The sequence below is a fragment of the Lacerta agilis genome, chromosome 14, assembly GCF_009819535.1.
Source record: "Lacerta agilis isolate rLacAgi1 chromosome 14, rLacAgi1.pri, whole genome shotgun sequence".
NCBI classification, from domain to species: Eukaryota; Metazoa; Chordata; class Lepidosauria; order Squamata; family Lacertidae; genus Lacerta; species Lacerta agilis.
This window is the reverse complement of record NC_046325.1, coordinates 10,968,262-10,984,398: the sequence shown is the minus strand read 5'-3', so window position 1 is coordinate 10,984,398 and position 16,137 is coordinate 10,968,262. Positions and strand designations below refer to the sequence as shown.

Here is a 16,137-nt window from a genome sequence, read left to right as displayed (position 1 = left end):
TGAGAAACTCAGAGGAAGCAACATATTGACATATTCACCCATCCGTAGCAATCAGACATGTATTTTCTTTGTATGTGGATCACCACCCCCCACCACCCCAAAATTGTCACGTTTTATGGGCTATCCGAAAAGGCAGAAATCTACTTCCAGCCATTTCTCCCATTGCCTTCTCTCTCCTGGACTTGAGGATAGACTTGCTCTGCATAGGAAGGTTCTATGGTTTTGAATTCATGCAGCACAGTCGTCTTCTGCTGATATGCCGGTGAAGGCTGCCCTGTCTACGAGGAGCGAGGGGGAAGAATTGCTCAGCTGCCCAGGCTCTGGCGGAGAAAAGAAAGCGCTCTCTGCACAGGCTCAAAGCCACGCTCTCCTTTCCTACCACGGTCCGGGTGCTGAGCTCCACTCCAGCTCTGATTTCAAAGCCTGATCTCAACTAGGGACCGACCTCTTGCAATGCAGGAATCCTTTCCTTTCTCTCTAAAAAGAGACGAGCAGCACTGGAAACTGCCTTTTAAATATTGGGGTGGAGAGAGGCTGTCCACTGAACGCGCGCGTCTCCCATTTATTCGCTGCTTGGTGTCATTAGCCGGAGATGGCAGGACTTGAACCTGGGACCTGCTGCTGCGCGCTGAAGCTCGAGGTTGTAGCGGCGGGGTCCGTCCTGAGAGTCTCTTCCAAAGCGCGGGAGGGGAAGCGGAAAAGGGGAGAGAACAGCAAAGAGGTTGTGAAACAGAAAGTAAAGGGGAAGCTCCTGGCAGCGCTGAATCCGCTCCTCGCCCGGAAGGGAAGTGGGATTAAGTTTGCAATGTCTGCCGAGGGTGAGGCCTGAAATTGAGAGGTTTCCCTGCCGCAAGGAACGCTTCCAGAAAAGAGATAGAGAGAAAAAGAGGTAATGGAGGGAATGGGTTTGAGTTGAGTGGGCTCAGTCTACCTGCAAAAGGAGTAGCAAAAGCGAGGGAGGCGAGGGAGAGAGTTTGGATCCTCAGACTCGTTTCTGCCTCTCCACCCTGCACCCCGGCCAGCCCATAATGATCGCTGCGCCCTGGTCCAGGATTTCCAGTAAACGTGGCTGTCTAATTCTCAGTCCTGCGCAGGTAAGGTTTCCAAAGCCACACACCGAACACGCCTGTGCCTATATAGAGCAGGAAATAAGGCACCCACAGGCTTCTCCCGCTTGTTCCCTTCCTCTCAGCCAGCCCTAGGCCCATCGCACTTGGTCATGCTCCTGGTGCGACCCAGATAACAAGTATTGGATCCTGCCCTGTCCTAAGTCCCCCTCTCGCTCAGGTGCTCATTGTGTGATTGGCACCTTTCTATCTCATGAGTTCCGGGTGGTTTTCCTCTTCCCCATCCTCACAACAACCCTGTGAGGTGGGTTGAGGTGTGAGCGAGTGGCCCTAGGGCAACCAGTGACCTACATGGCTGAGTGGGGGGCGGGCGGGATTTGAACCCAGGTCTCCCAGGCCCAGCACTCCAACCACTGCCTCCGTTGTGTAAATGCAGCAGAAATCCTGGAGAATGTGCCAAAAATACAACAAGGCATCCCCAAAAGGGGAAGGGGGGAAAGGGCAGGAAACCTTTTGAAGCTCTGATTAGAGTAAGGCAGGCTAACACAGGGTCCTAGAGTCCTCCTTCCTCAGCTTTGGGAAGGAGGTGGGAGGCAGTGTTTGAAATTAGCCAGGCACCAGGTGCATTTCGCACCCGGCTATCCGCCACTTGAGACCCAGTGAGGGATACCTGGACGCTAGGATGGCGCCTGACACCTTCACCATCTGGAGGTGCGTGCCTGGGGATGCTTGGATCTTGACTGTTTTCTCACACTTAATCCTGTAGGAATAGACTGTCCCTGGATCAAGTGACTTTAAGTTCTCAAAGCTCTTAACCTACCTCAAGATTATCATCTGAACTAGCCAGACATTTAACTGAGAATCAATCTTGCCCCCAAATGGCAATTAGACATTCCTTTTTGGCAACTGCAACCTTGGTTTAAGGATCCATTTGGCACCTAGGTTATATATCTGAGTTTCCAACACTGGTGGGAGGGCTCTAGGACACTGCTAGAGCCTCACACTTCCCAGTGCCTCCCTTAACCAGCTCTGGGAAGGTTGCGGGAGGACTTGGTGTGTGTGTGTGTGTGTGTGTGTGTTGGACCGCCCTGGATTAGGTTGTGGGATGAGGACCTCAGAGACCAGGTTTCAAATATCCACTCGGTTGTGAAGCTCACTGGGAGACCTTGGGCCGGTCGCTGCTCGTCAGCCTAACCTACCTCGCAGGGTTCATGTGGGGATTGAATAGGGAGGGGGGAATTGTGCATGCCATTTTAGGCTCCTTGGAGAAGAAGGGTGGGTTACAAATGCAATAAATTAAAATAAAAATAACCCCACTGTTATGTACTGAGTTGAATAGGATCCAAACTGCAGCAGTCTGATTGGTCCTAGAACAATAGGATTGAGATTGCAGCAGTCTGACTGGTCCCAGAACAATAGGATTGAGATTGCAGCAGTCTGACTGGTCCCCGAACAATAGGATAGAGATTGCAGCAGTCTGATAGGTCCAAGAACAATAGGATAGAGATTGCAGCAGTCTGACTGGTCCCAGAACAATAGGATTGAGATTGCAGCAGTCTGATAGGTCCCAGAACAATAGGATAGAGATTGCAGCAGTCTGATTGGTCCGCAGGAGCCACCCAATCCAGCTCCAGGTGGAAGTGAATCTGCACTCCGATTGGCATACAGGAGTATCCCGGAATTAGCCAATCACGTGGGGCCCATTGTGTAAATAGTGTATATAAAGCAAACGTTTTGGGGAAACTGCATTCCTCACTACTATGAGCTGAATAAAGAGCATGAAATTCACATTTCACCCACACCATTGCATCATGGATGGGCGGGGATTCAAACTCACACTTGCCATCTTGTCTGCTCCTCTTTGTCTGCCTCTGCCTTCCCACTTGCTCTCATGAGGGCTTGGGCTAGACAGACGTGTAAGCACCCGGATGTTTTTAGCTCAGAGCTGGAATGAAGACAAAGTCCCTAGCAGAGAAGAATGGCAAGCTGATGGACTATGTCGAGATGGCAAAGCTGACTGGAAAACTCAGAAAGCAAGAGAATAAGAACTTTATAAATTAATGGAAGAACATTATAAGTTACTTAGGAGACCACTGTAAGCAGATAGAAACAAAAACAGGATTTTGATTCACTTGTAGTGTAAAAATCACTATGGACAATATGGTTTGATATAAAAATCGGAGTATGGATGAATATGCAGTTATAGATCTTTAAAATGAGACCCCATGGAGGGGATGGGGGGGGGACGTCTTGAGATTCGGAGAATCTCTTTATACAGCTATGTTTTTCCTAGTTTGTGTTTATTTGTACTTTGTATTTGCAAAACCAATAAAAATGATTTCATTAAAAAAAGACACGTAAGGTGCCTCTTTTTCTTCCATCTTCGCTCACCTTTAAGGCAGGCCTTATAGCATGAGTCAACGCTGAGTGAGCTTCGCTGCAGGCAGATGACCCTTCGGGAAGGATGGCTGCTCCAAACAAGTTCTATGAGGAGATCACCGACCAGCACCTGAAGGACTGGCAGTGTATTGGCCGGGGAGCCTTTGGGACCATCTACCGAGCTCGACACAATGACTGGAGGATCGATGTTGCCGTGAAGATTCTCAACAGGTACTGGGAGCAGGTGGAGGTTGGGTAGGTGAGGAGTGAGCGAGTTAGTTAGATAAAAGGAGGTACTGTTCCCCTCCCCTCATACAGCGGAACCTTGGTTGTTGAATGTAATCCGTTTCGGAAGACTGACTTCTGAAACCTCCAGGCGCAATGGGCGGTCAGCAAAATCCATTGGGAAAAAATGGAGAAACACACCTCGGAAGCCGTTCGACTTCCGAGGCGCGTTCAAAAACGGAAGCATTCACTTCCGGGCTGCCGCCGTTCGAAAGCCAAAACGTTAGACTTCCGAAGCGTTCGACAACCAAAGTTCCACTGTACATGAATTCTACTATGGTAGATTGAGTAAAAGCTTTTACGAATCTAAGTCCTAAATGCTACGGGTGAGGAATGTCAGGGCTAGGGGGCAAAAATGTGCCCCCCTCCGGCCCTCTCTATGTGGCCCTTGGGACACTCCCCAGACCACATCCTATGTGCAAATCCTATTCTAGAAAGATTAAGTTTACATTTGTTTCCCAGGCCACTTTTGCCTCTGTTTCTGAAGGCCGTGCAATGAATAATGATGGTTTGAAATGATGATGATGATCCATTAGAGAATTCAGATTTGTGACAATGCAATGGGCTTTCTTTTTTTCCTTATCTAAACACCCCCCCCCCGCTCTCTCACACTACTGTTAGACCTTTTTTGGGGGGGGGGACATATTGGTACTATTCAGGTACCTGTGCTTATTTCTTCACTAGGGTTTGGTTTGGTTTGAGTGAAAAAAGATTTTAAATCCAGAAAATGGCATGGGAGAGAGGTATAAATTTCCCCTTCCTCAGATACCACTGCTCTCATCAAAATCTCCCCACTCCCAATGAAGTGGTTTTTTTAAACAAACAAGGTGGTCTTGCTCATCAAAAGCAGAACAGGTGGGAAGAGGAAAGAGCTGAAGGTTCTCCCAACCTCACTTTCTCACCTGAGTCCATTTAACAGTTCAGCAATCACTGGAGAAATGTTTAATTGAAAGAACACAACAACAACAACAACAACAACAACAACAACAACAACAACAACAACAACAACAACACCACACACACACACACACACACACACACACACACCACCTTGCAGGGATCACAAGGTCGGATCAACTAAGGGGAGCCCATCTAGTCCAGCATCCTGTCCTCAAAGTCGCCAAGCAGGTCCCTGCTGGAAACCAACACACAGGATTCAAACACAAGAGCCTCCTTTGGTTTCTAACAGCTGGTATTCAGAAGCATGGCTGCCCACAACTGTGGAGCCAGATCATAGCCATTGTGGCTAGTGGGCCCATCAATAGCTCCCTCTTCCATGAACTTGTCCATTTCTCATTTAACGCCATCCAGGTTGGTTTTCAGTCACAGCCTCCTGTGGGAGCGAGTGCCATAGTTTTAACTTCCTTTTAGCTCCACGCTCAACATAACTCTAAAGAAATTCTAAACCGCCTTGAGGCAGAGGCTGAAAAATGGAGTCCCCTTTTTTCGAGGGAAGAAACCTTTCCAGAGATTGTAGGATTGGTTTCATCACAGCACACTGGACATTCCACAAACACCCACCCGTGAGATTTATGAGGTCAGTAATCCCAGTGGCGCTGTGGGTTAAACCACTGAGCCTAGGGCTTGCCGATCAGAAGGTCAGCAGCTCGAATCCCCGCGACGGGGTGAGCTCCCATTGCTCGGTCCCTGCTCCTGCCAACCCAGCAGTTCGAAAGCACGAAGTGCAAGTAGATAAATAGGTACCGCTCTGGCGGGAAGGCGAACGGTGTTTCCGTGCGCTGCTCTGGTTCGCCAGAAGCGGCTTAGTCATGCTGGACACATGACCCGGAAGTTACACACCGGCTCCCTCGGCCAGTAAAGCGAAATGAGCGCCGCAACCCCAGAGTCGTCCGCGACTGGACCTAATGGTCAGGGGTCCCTTTACCATTACGTTTAATCCCAGTTTGGAGCCATTCTCAGAGTAGTTTCAGTCTGCAAATTTTGACTCTTTTACTCCCCCCCCCATTTCCTGCAGCAATACATCGTTCACTCGGGAGGAGCTCCTGAAAGAAGCCCGGGCCATGGAAGAGGCGCGTTTTACCTATGTCCTGCGTCTCTTTGGCCTCTTTGCGGGCAGAGTGGAAGCGGACACGAAGCCGGCAGGCTTTGGCAGTGCTGCTGGTTCGAATCTGGGCCTCGTGATGGAGTTCATGGAGAATGGCACCCTGTCCGCCTTGAGGTACCGGGTCCCTTTTGTGCCTTGGGCCTTGCGAATCCGCATCCTCCACCAGGTAGCCCTGGGGATGAATTTCCTCCACAGCCTCAAACCTCCACTGCTACACCTGGACCTCAAACCAAGCAACGTTCTACTGGATGAGGAGCTCCACGTCCGGGTGAGTTGCATCATTCCTGCTCCATAAGTGGAGTGGGCAGCTCAGAGTTGTTGCGTGTGCTTCTGGGCAGGCTGATATTCTCTGCAACCTCTGAGTGAGTTTCAAACTTTCAGTGAAGCTTACGGAGCGGTACAAAAACAAGGTAGAAGACCTGCATGGAATAGAAGGACTAAGAACATGTTTTGTTGCAGCTGAGCTGTCCAGTTGTGCTGCTGCAGACGCACCGTAGTCTGCTCTGGAAAGTGGAAACTGCAACTCATTTCTCATGCCAGATCGATCCCAGAGGAAGACAGACAGGGTGGTTTGCTATGGTGTAGTGGTTAAGAGCGGTAGACTCGTAATCTGGTGAACCGGGTTCGCATCTCCGCTCCTCCACATGCAGCTGCTGGGTGACCTTGGGCTAGTCACACTTCTCTGAAGTCTCTCAGCCCCACTCACCCCACAGAGTGTTTGTTGTGGGGGAGGAAGGGAAAGGAGATTGTTAGCCGCTTTGAGACTCCTTCGGGTAGTGATAAAGCAGGATATCAAATCCAAACTCTTCTTCTTCTCTTAGAGAAAGTGAAGCTTATAATTGCTACAAACTTTAGCAAAGTGATCCAGACCAGGGATTAGACGTGTACGAGGACCATCAGTTGACTTACTGTAGGGTGGGGAGCAGGTATTGTTGGGGTTGTTGGGCTTCAATTCTTGCCAGCCCCAGTCAGCAAGACCCAACGACTGGGGATCATGGGAGTTGTAGTCAAATGACGTCTTTGGTGGAAGAGGCATGGGTTCCCTATCCCTGTCTTAAGCGAACGACTGTTTGACATAGAGCAGTGGTTTCCAAAATCCAATCTGCAGAACTCCAAGGTCCCTCAGAGGGCTAGCAAGAGCGCTTCAAAGATTTTATTTTAATTACATTTATATCCCACGTTTCCTCCGGAGCTCAAGGGGACGTACACAGTTCCCCCCCCCCACTTTCCCCAAATGTCATCCTTGTAACAACCATGGCTGGCTGAGTGGGGATTGAAACCTTGGTCTCCTAGGTCCTAGTCCAAAACTCTAACCACTATACCACACTTAGCTCCCTAAGGTCACTAAAGAGACAAGTAACAGCAGCTTGCTTTAATATATTCAGGTGGGTGCCCTTGCCATTATAAGAGAACAAGGGTGTGTTCTTTTATTTTTTTATTTTTTTAGAGAAAGAGCACTGAGTATATTGCATTACAGTATATTGTACTATAAAGGCTTTTGTTTGGTTTAAAGCAATATACAAGCCTCATAAATCAAATCAAAATAAAAAATTTCTTTCCAGTAGCACCTTAGAGACCAACTAAGTTTAGCCTGGAGAAGAGAAGGTTAAGGGGTGATATGATAGCCATGTTCAAATATATCAAAGGATGTCATATAGAGGAGGGTGAAAGGTTGTTTTCTGCTGCTCCAGAGAAGCGGACACGGGGCAATGGATTCAAACTACAAGAAAGAAGATTCCACCTAAACATTAGGAAGAACTTCCTGACAGTAAGAGCTGTTGGACAGTGGAATTTGCTGCCAAGGAGTGTGGTGGAGTCTCCTTCTTTGGAGGTCTTTAAGCGGAGGCTTGACAGCCATCTGTCAGGAATGCTTTTATGGTGTTTCCTGCTTGGCAGGGGGTTGGACTGGATGGCCCTTGTGGTCTCTTCCAACTCTATGATTCTATGATTCTAAGTTTGTTCTTGGTATGAGCTTTCGTGTGCATGCACACTTCTTCAGATCCAGGGGAACATTCAGATAGGGTCCTCACCCCTGCATTATCATGTGGTGCACTCTTCTCTCTCTGAAGAAGTGTGCATGCACACGAAAGCTCATACCAAGAACAAACTTAGTTGGTCTCTAAGGTGCTACTGGAAAGAAATTTTTATTTTGTTTTGACTATGGCAGACCAACACGGCTACCCACCTGTAACTGGAACTCATAAATCAAATGTCTTCTTAGCTTTTAAATTGGTGGAAGTGGGTAGATTGTTCTTATTTATTGTATTTTATTTTATGAATTGCTTCTTCCTGAGGCATCCCAGCCATCACATAACAGAAGGTGGAGTCGGTCTTCTGCAATCTACAATTGCGCGGGCGGATGACTCAGGTTGTTGCCTACAGGTTGGATGACTCAGGTTGTTCCAATTTCTTTCTGTGAAATGGGTGCATCTCGTTCTCCAGCCATTGCTCACATCACCTTCCTCCCCCCCCCCCAAATCCTCTTGGTTCAGGTGGCTGATTTTGGGCTCTCCAAGTTCAAGCGAGGGACCACTCGGAACGCCAGCATCAAATCCAGGGAAGAAGAAGAGTATGGCGGGACTCTGGAGTTCATGCCCCCCGAGGCTTTCACCAGTGTGAACTACAAGCCGACCCCAGGCACAGACGTCTACAGGTGAACATGGGTTGCATTGCCTGTGTCTTGCAACAGGGGGCACTGCAGTAACATGAGCGACATAGAGTTGAGGATCATTTGGCTGTGACAAACCAGTTCCCAAATGAAAGCTACTGATGGGGTAATCCAGTAGTCCCATAAATTCTACTGCGCTCTTTTCCTTTCTGTCTGGCATTGGTTACCAGTGTTCAGTGGTGGAATCTCCAGCCTGTGTGACTGTAGCCCTTTAGTATGCGAGCTCCTCGCTCATAAACTCTGGATAAGCTTGTGAGCTGGAGCAAGGAATGGGGCTATGGAAAAGGTTCGTCTACATGGGAAGAGGATCTTGTGCGGGGCAGTCTCTCCCGAGATCCTGATTCTCTTGTTTCTCTCTCTCTTCAGCTATGGGATTCTCATGTGGTCGTTGCTCACTGGCGAAGACCCTTACGCACGTGAGTCTTCTTCCGGTTTCTTTCTACCTGTCAGAGATTTCACAGACTGCTGGGAAATTACATTTATTAATAGGAACAGGCGCTGAAGAACCATCGTAAGAAAAGAGAAGAAAGCAGTTGCCTAACAGAGAGCTGCAAAGTGTGTGTGTGATTCGGCCTACCCAGTGATTAGACAGGATTGGCTAAGGCAGCCTTTGCCAAGAACAGTCCATATGTTGCTCACTGTTGTAGGCAATATGCTTCTGTATACCAGTGAGGAGGACTCACAAATGGGGAGAGTGCCATTGCGCTCAGACCATGCTAGCTGGCTTCCCATAGGCATCTGGTTGGCCATTGTGATGATAGGATGCTGGACTTGGGTGGGTTCCCAGTAGTGTCCTTCTTACGTTCTTCACCTGCATCCCTGAGATGCTAAGCTGGATCCAGGGGAAATCTCAGATAGGGTCCCCACCCCTGCATTATCATGTGGTGCACTCTTCTCTCTCTCTCTCTTTAATATAAATGATTTTTATTATTTTTTAAACTATAACAACTACAAAGAATAAAAATAAATTCACATACATTCATCTGTTTGGGCAATCTTTGCCGTGACTTCCCTCAGACCTTTCAAATGGCTTTCAAAATTCTATCTTAATTCTATATTTCTTAATCTATCATTGCTTATAATATCATATGCATATTAACCACTATAAAGTTCGTAATTACAATAATATTTCTACCATTATCTACAAAGCTTCTTGAAGTCCTATAAACATATTCAATTGAGAATTATTGTCTCTCAGATAGTTCATAAATTTAAACCAGTCTTTGATGAATTTCTGGTCCCGCTGTTCTCGGATTCTTCCCGTCATTTTGTCCAGTTCTGCATATTCCATTAATTTCACTGTCCATTCTTCCTTCGTCGGTATTTCTTCCTGTTTCCACCTTTGTGCTAACAAAATCCTTGCCGCAGTCACTGCATATTGGAAAAGCTTAACGTCTTGTTTTTTAATGTCTATACCTATAATACCCAATAAGAAAGCTTCTGGTTTTTTAACAAATGTATATTTCAACATTTTCCTCAGTTCATTATATATCATGTCCCAGTAAGCTCTAACCTTCTTACACTCCCAACCACATGACTGTGTGTACCACATGCTTTCCCCCTCAACTATTAAATTTGGCCCTTGACGATGTGTGACGAAACCAGGGGAAGCCTTTGAGGAAGAGCTCTAGCTCAGGGGTAGAGCATCTCCTTTGCATGCACAAGGTCACCGGTTCAATCCCCAACGGGATCTCCAGGTAGGAGAGGACCTTGTCAGAAATCCTGGAGAGCCATTGCCACTCAATGTAGACAATACAGTGAAGCAGCTTTCTTTGTTTCTACACTAAGATTCCATGTGTCGTTTAAATCCCCGCCCTTTAAATGGCTCAAAATTTGGCCTGCCCCCTCCCCATTTTGCAATTTGCAAATTAATCTGCAAATTGTCATGTCTTGTAAAAGTGCCAGGATGGAGTAGTCAATACTAGGTAAACTTAAAGGATCCCTGGACGGTTAAGTCCAGTCAAAGACGAATGTGGGGTTGCGGCGCTCATCTCGCTTTCAGGCCAAGGGAGCCCGTGCTTGTCCACAGACAGTTTTCCGGGTCCTGTGGCCAGCATGACTAAACCACTTCTAGCACAACAGGACACCGTGATGGAAACCAGAGCGCCGTTTACCTTCCCGCTGCAGCGATACCTATTTATCTACTTGCGCCGGCGTGCTTTTGAACTGCTAGGTTGGCAGGAGCTGGGACAGAGCGACGGGAGCTCACTCCGTCGTGGGGATTCGAACCGCTGACCTTCCGATCGGCAAGGCCAAGAGGCTCAGTGGTTTAGACCACAGCGCCATCCGCGTCCCTAGTCAATACTACTGGGACTGGGACTTCGGAGAACTGCATATGAATTCCTTTGTTATACTGGGCCTTGTAAAAATCTGCAGGGCCTTGTAAAAATCCCTTCTGAATATTTTGCATACAACCTGTGTTTCCATGTCTGCTTAGATGTCCCCCCTGGAAATATGAGCTCCATCATCAAGTCACTGATCCCCCAAGGCCAAAGGCCCAGTACTAAGGAGCTGGAGGGGATGACCAATAGAGTGTTGAAACTAGAAGACTTGATCAGGCTGATGAAACTCTGCTGGCATCACAACCAAGACCAAAGGCCGTCCTTCCGAGGTAATAAATGTGACCTTCCCCCCTCCCCACGAGAGGGCTAAAACATCAAGTGGAACGTAACGTTTACATTTCATTTGAAATTGTGATAGTGGTTTACGACAGATAACTTAGTCAAAATGGGAAACGGTACCAGAAATCACATCAGTTCATATGTCCCTTTGCAAACAAGAATAGAAATCAGGCATTCGAATACAGGTAGGATTCACTGTTATCAATTTCCCCCCAAAGTCTACTATTTACTGTCATTACACACACACACACACACACACACAGCACATGACTTTACTCTCTGCTCCATGAGAATGAATGCTGTGGAATTATATAGCGGTAATGTAATGAATGACATTATTAAATTTGGCCACAGCGAACAGCGAACCAAATAACATCTTTGCAGAACCTGAACTGCAGCAGAATGGGAACAGCGCTGCATGCATTTGGGTACTAGGGAGAGGGCCTTCTCAGCGGGTGCTCCTAGGCTTTGGGGCTCCCTCCCTTCTTGTTCTTCAGCTGGCATGTAAAGACTTCTGCACTAGCAAGCTTTGGAGAACTGGCTGCCTACACCACGGAGACCATGTCTTGGTTCTTGAGCTGCTTTGCTGGCAGTGATTCAGTGGATAAAATACAGATTAGGCCTCAGGTTAGAACGAGAGTCTAAAGCACATGATCAATGGTGTTTTTGCAAGTGCCTTTCACCAGCCTTTCTTATGTATGCCGTTTGTGTGCATCTGTGAAGGAGGGTGCTTGTGCTACCTGTAACTGTGTGGTTCTGAATGCACAACTCCCACCCTACCCCTGGGTGCATAATAATAATAATAATAATAATAATAATAATAATAATAATAATAATAATTTATTTGTACCTGTCCATCTTCCCGGCCACTCTGGGCGGCTTCCAACAAATATTAAAATACATTAGAATATCACAGATTAAAAACTACCCTAAACAGGTATTTTCAGGTATTTTCTAAATGTCAGGTAGTTGTTTATCTCTTTGACCTCTGCTGGGAGGGCGTTCCACAGGGCGGGCGCCACTACCGAGAAGGCCCTCTGCCTGGTTCCCTGTAGCTTTGCTTCTCACAGTGAGGGAACCGCCAGGAGACCCTCGGAGCTAGATCTCAGTGTCCAGGCTGAATGATGGGGATGGAGACGCTCCTTCAGGTATTCATTCAGGTAAATGGCTTGAGGTCTCTGCAGGCCCTTCCCTCATTCTCATTTCTCCCCCCATTTTGCTTAGAGTGCAGCCAAAACACAGAGGATGCGTTTTCCCAGCACAAACCACACATTATAGCCGCTGTACGCAGAGTCCAGGATTGCTTGGTAAGTTGCACTTTTTCAGACAGCCGCCAGGTGGTAGGAGTCCTCTACTTATACCTTGCATAGATAATACTGAGGAGAAATAAGAGAACTGTAGAGTTGGAAGGGACCGCGAGGATCATCTCGTCCATGTCAGGTTGCTGTTGTTTTTAAATTCTCCCTTGTTATTTCCCCTCAGTAAACTACAACGGACAATCATTTTAACCACCCCACCCCCCACCCCGGCTGCCTGGTCTGTGGTAAAACAGCTGCCAGTTGCGACAATGTGGACATTCTCCTTCATTGGTTAAAGAGGCAATTTCATCATCGAAACAATCATTTTTAAAGAAATACATTTATTTTTACTGAAATTTTCTCAGATAAACGAGAAATACGTAACGACAAACACAACATACGTAGCAATACTTAGTCCGGGTAACACTTGTGCAGAAAAAAAGTAAAGCAACCAGAGGACACAGTAATGCCTGATGTATAGAACAGCCATAGGCAAACTCCGGCCCTCCAGATGTTTGGGACTACAATTCCCATCATCCCTGACCACTGGTCCTGTTAGCTAGGGGTGATGGGAATTGTAGTCCCAAACATCTGGAGGGCCGGAGTTTGCCTATGCCTGGTATAGAAACAGCGATCTGGAAAACCAATGGAAGTAACTGATACGTTTTAAAACTAAAGGCCAAAAATGGTAAGGTTTAATACCAGTCCATAATGGGTGATGAATATCTGGCGGGGGTGGGGTGGGGACTGTCCTGTGTTGTTGCAAAACAAGTGCAAGGAATGGAAAACACGTAACTGAGAATGATGTTATTGGATTTAACCCCTCTAAATCGACTGCTAGCGTGGTGTTTTCTTTCTTCTGGTCTCATTTAAATAAAGATGGAGAGCTCTCCAAATAAAACCAGGGTTAACTCAGGTACGATATCGAAGCCCTTGGAACACGAGGACCCACTAACCTCTTCCTATGAACTGGAGGAGCGTTTTAAGACTATGCGACTGGAAGATTTTCCACACAGACAAAATGGTGAGTGGAGTTTGCTAAATGGGTCTGGGAGCTTTTTCCACTTCTAAGGCAGTAATTAAATAAGGGAAACTTTAGCACAAATCTTGCTGAGATAATGGGCGTGCAGAAGTGAGAAAGAGTTTTATTTATTATTATAATACACACACACACACATGCAGCATATATATATTCATGTAGAGACCAAGTAAGTAGTTCTGGGTATAAGCTTTCATGTGCATGCACACTTCTTCACATCTAATTTTTTTCAACTGCGTCCGACCAACACGGCTACCTACCTGAACGTGTGAAAACACTAAAAGCTGTCCTCCTCCTCACCCTCAAGTCAAGGTGAAGGCCAAGGGTAGCCATACTGTTTGGGCACCTGAGGTAGAAAATTCAGCAAGTGCCTCTCCCTGACTGTAAAAAAAAACACAATAATGAGAAATCGGACAACCTGCTTCCCTTTCATGAGAACAAGTATCAGCCTCCTGAGACATCCACCTCCCTCTTCCTAAAGGAAGGGGGCTAGCAGATGCCTTTTCCTGCGCACGAGGCCCCAGAGCAAAGGCAGAAATAATGGCTCTTGCTCCGATGTGGATTGTTGTTGTCACTGTAGTATGTTTGTCCAGTGTTTTGCCTCATCTCTGCTTGCCCCTCTGTCAGAATTCTCCCTAATTTTGCATCCTGGAGGACAGGAAGCATTTGGGCCCGGTCCTCATAGCAAAACTGGAATGTGGGGTATGCTTAGGTCAGTGGAGATGTGGAGCTTGCCACAACAAATCTCAGTCTCTCCTCAGCCAGCCCCACTCACCTGCCTTATATCCAGAGGGTAGAACTACCAGCCAGTTTGCTTGGCGATGTTTTCCTTGTAGAACTCAGCAGGGGAAATGGTTTGGGGACAAAACTAGAATTAGGTATCTGTGCCTGCCATTGTCTGTGGTCCCAGCTACTTCCTTCCTCTCCACCAGCCCCAATGGGCACCAGCCACTGCTGGCCTATGTGTGGGCTTAGGCCTCATCAATACTGCCTTTTTGTCACAGGCAAATCATGAGGGAATGTCACCTTGTGATGCCATCTCCTCTTCAAAATGTACTATGTTCACTTGCCTTTATTCCCACTCACACACCCCCTTTTCCTTTTCCTTTCAGAGGCTGCACCCTTTTTGGAAACAAACCGAGAAGGGAAATCTGGGCTTCACCGTAGTCATAGCGCGCGGATCAGGAAAGTAAGGACACTGCTATCAATGTTACCCATCGAGGCTGAGGAGAGTTGGATGGGTTGGGGAAATGGAGTGGAGAGCACAAGCTGGGGGCTTCGGCGAGAAGCCATTGGTTGGGGTTGCTGTGGGAACTGTTGGGTGGAAATGGACAGTGAGGGCTCAAGTGAGGGACGGTGAAGGGCCACCAGCTCTGAACTGGTTTCTGGCCAAGCTCTTACACAAGCATGAAAGGCTGTGTCACTCGTGTTTGATCTAATCCAAGATGGCGGCTGTGCTGGCATCTGCCCTGCCAACTCACCTTGGAAGCCATTAGTTGGGGTTGCTGTGGGAACTGTTGGGTGGAAATGGACAGTGAGGGCTCAAGTGAGGGACGGTGAAGGGCCACCAGCTCTGAACTGGTTTCTGGCCAAGCTCTTACACAAGCACGAAAGGCTTATATCTCCTGCACACACATGTAGGGGCTGTGTCACTCGTGTTTGATCTAATCCAAGATGGCGGCTGTGCTGGCATCTGCCCTGCCAACTCACCTTGGAAGGATCGACTGGGACACCAGCCTTTTCTTGACTGGGGAAGATTACAGGGTTTGCCTGTTTTGAGATAGTTAAAATGATTCAGCAAGTCACTGGTTAGAACAGATAGCTTAGGGGTCTCAAATGTGGGGCCACTTCCAATTACGTTAATGCTTTGCTCTTCAAATTTGCTGAGGACCCAAGCTATGGATCGCCTCCTCACGAAGGGGTGAAGATCCGAAACTGGCCCAGGCATACAGGTAATTTTTCTGCCTTTCTAAAAGGGAGTAGACCCTCTTTCTGCTGCAGCAGGGATGGGGAGCTGTTCTCACCCTAAGGGCCCATTTGCTACAGGAGAACCTTCCAGCGGACAGATGCCAAAGGCAAATGTGTCTGTGGTGGTCAGAATCAAAATGTGGGCCGAGCAAGGGATGCAGTTCTTACCTTTGTATGGTAGCCTGCATTCCAGCTATTCAAAAGCCCCCCAAAGCTCATACACCCCTCAAACAGGGTTCATCTCACACTGTCAAAGTCCCAGGACACCTTCTAGCCATGCCAAAGTACTTGAGGAGGTTGAATGTTAGGCCCAGTGAGAGGTGCTGCCTCAGGAGGAAGCATCATTTGCAGAGAGGTCCAAGGGAGAGCTCATAGGGAGGTCTGGAGGACCACATTCAGGGCCTGGGCCTGGGGCTCCCAACCCATGTATTACAGGGATACAGAGTGAAGATAAGACACAGACATGCCCCTCCCCTTGGGCAGCGAATCCACTTCAGAACCACACTCACTTCATTTGGACAGGTATACAGGCTTCCAAAGTGAATCCAACTCGTTATGGGCATCTAATACATCCTCTCTCCAGGAGAAGCCAGCCGCTCCTGCAAAGCACCAATTGGAGAGGTTTTTTTTTAATTAATTATATTCTATTAAATTTTGAACATTGTACACCCCAAAATAAAATCTCACAAAATGATAAAGTAATGCAAATCTCTCGAGACCATTGGTGAACTCTAAGAATTGGCCATC

At 47.5% G+C, this 16,137-nt stretch overlaps 1 protein-coding gene across 1 annotated transcript; it reads left to right on the top strand.

Annotated features, from left to right (window-relative positions):
• The first annotated feature begins 694 nt into the window (after nt 1-694).
• On the top strand, nt 695-14,822 carry LOC117059355 (receptor-interacting serine/threonine-protein kinase 3-like). Its single transcript, XM_033171020.1, has 9 exons — nt 695-889; nt 3,466-3,677; nt 5,707-6,064; nt 8,289-8,449; nt 8,831-8,880; nt 10,902-11,075; nt 12,310-12,392; nt 13,263-13,407; nt 14,535-14,822. The coding sequence occupies exons 2-9, from the start codon at nt 3,532-3,534 to the stop codon at nt 14,780-14,782; spliced, it is 1,365 nt and encodes a 454-aa protein (XP_033026911.1). The 5' UTR covers nt 695-889; nt 3,466-3,531; the 3' UTR covers nt 14,783-14,822.
• The last annotated feature ends 1,315 nt before the right edge of the window (nt 14,823-16,137 follow it).

What these genes read in the sequence shown, in the direction of transcription:
- LOC117059355 (XM_033171020.1), top strand. Translation starts at nt 3,532, where the DNA reads ATGGCTGCTCCAAACAAGTTCTATGAGGAGATCACCGACCAGCACCTG. An exon ending in ATGAGGAGCTCCACGTCCGG is followed by an intron (nt 6,065 to 8,288) that starts GTGAGTTGCATC and finishes CTCTTGGTTCAG; the next exon opens with GTGGCTGATTTTGGGCTCTC. An exon ending in TGGCGAAGACCCTTACGCAC is followed by an intron (nt 8,881 to 10,901) that starts GTGAGTCTTCTT and finishes ATGTCTGCTTAG; the next exon opens with ATGTCCCCCCTGGAAATATG.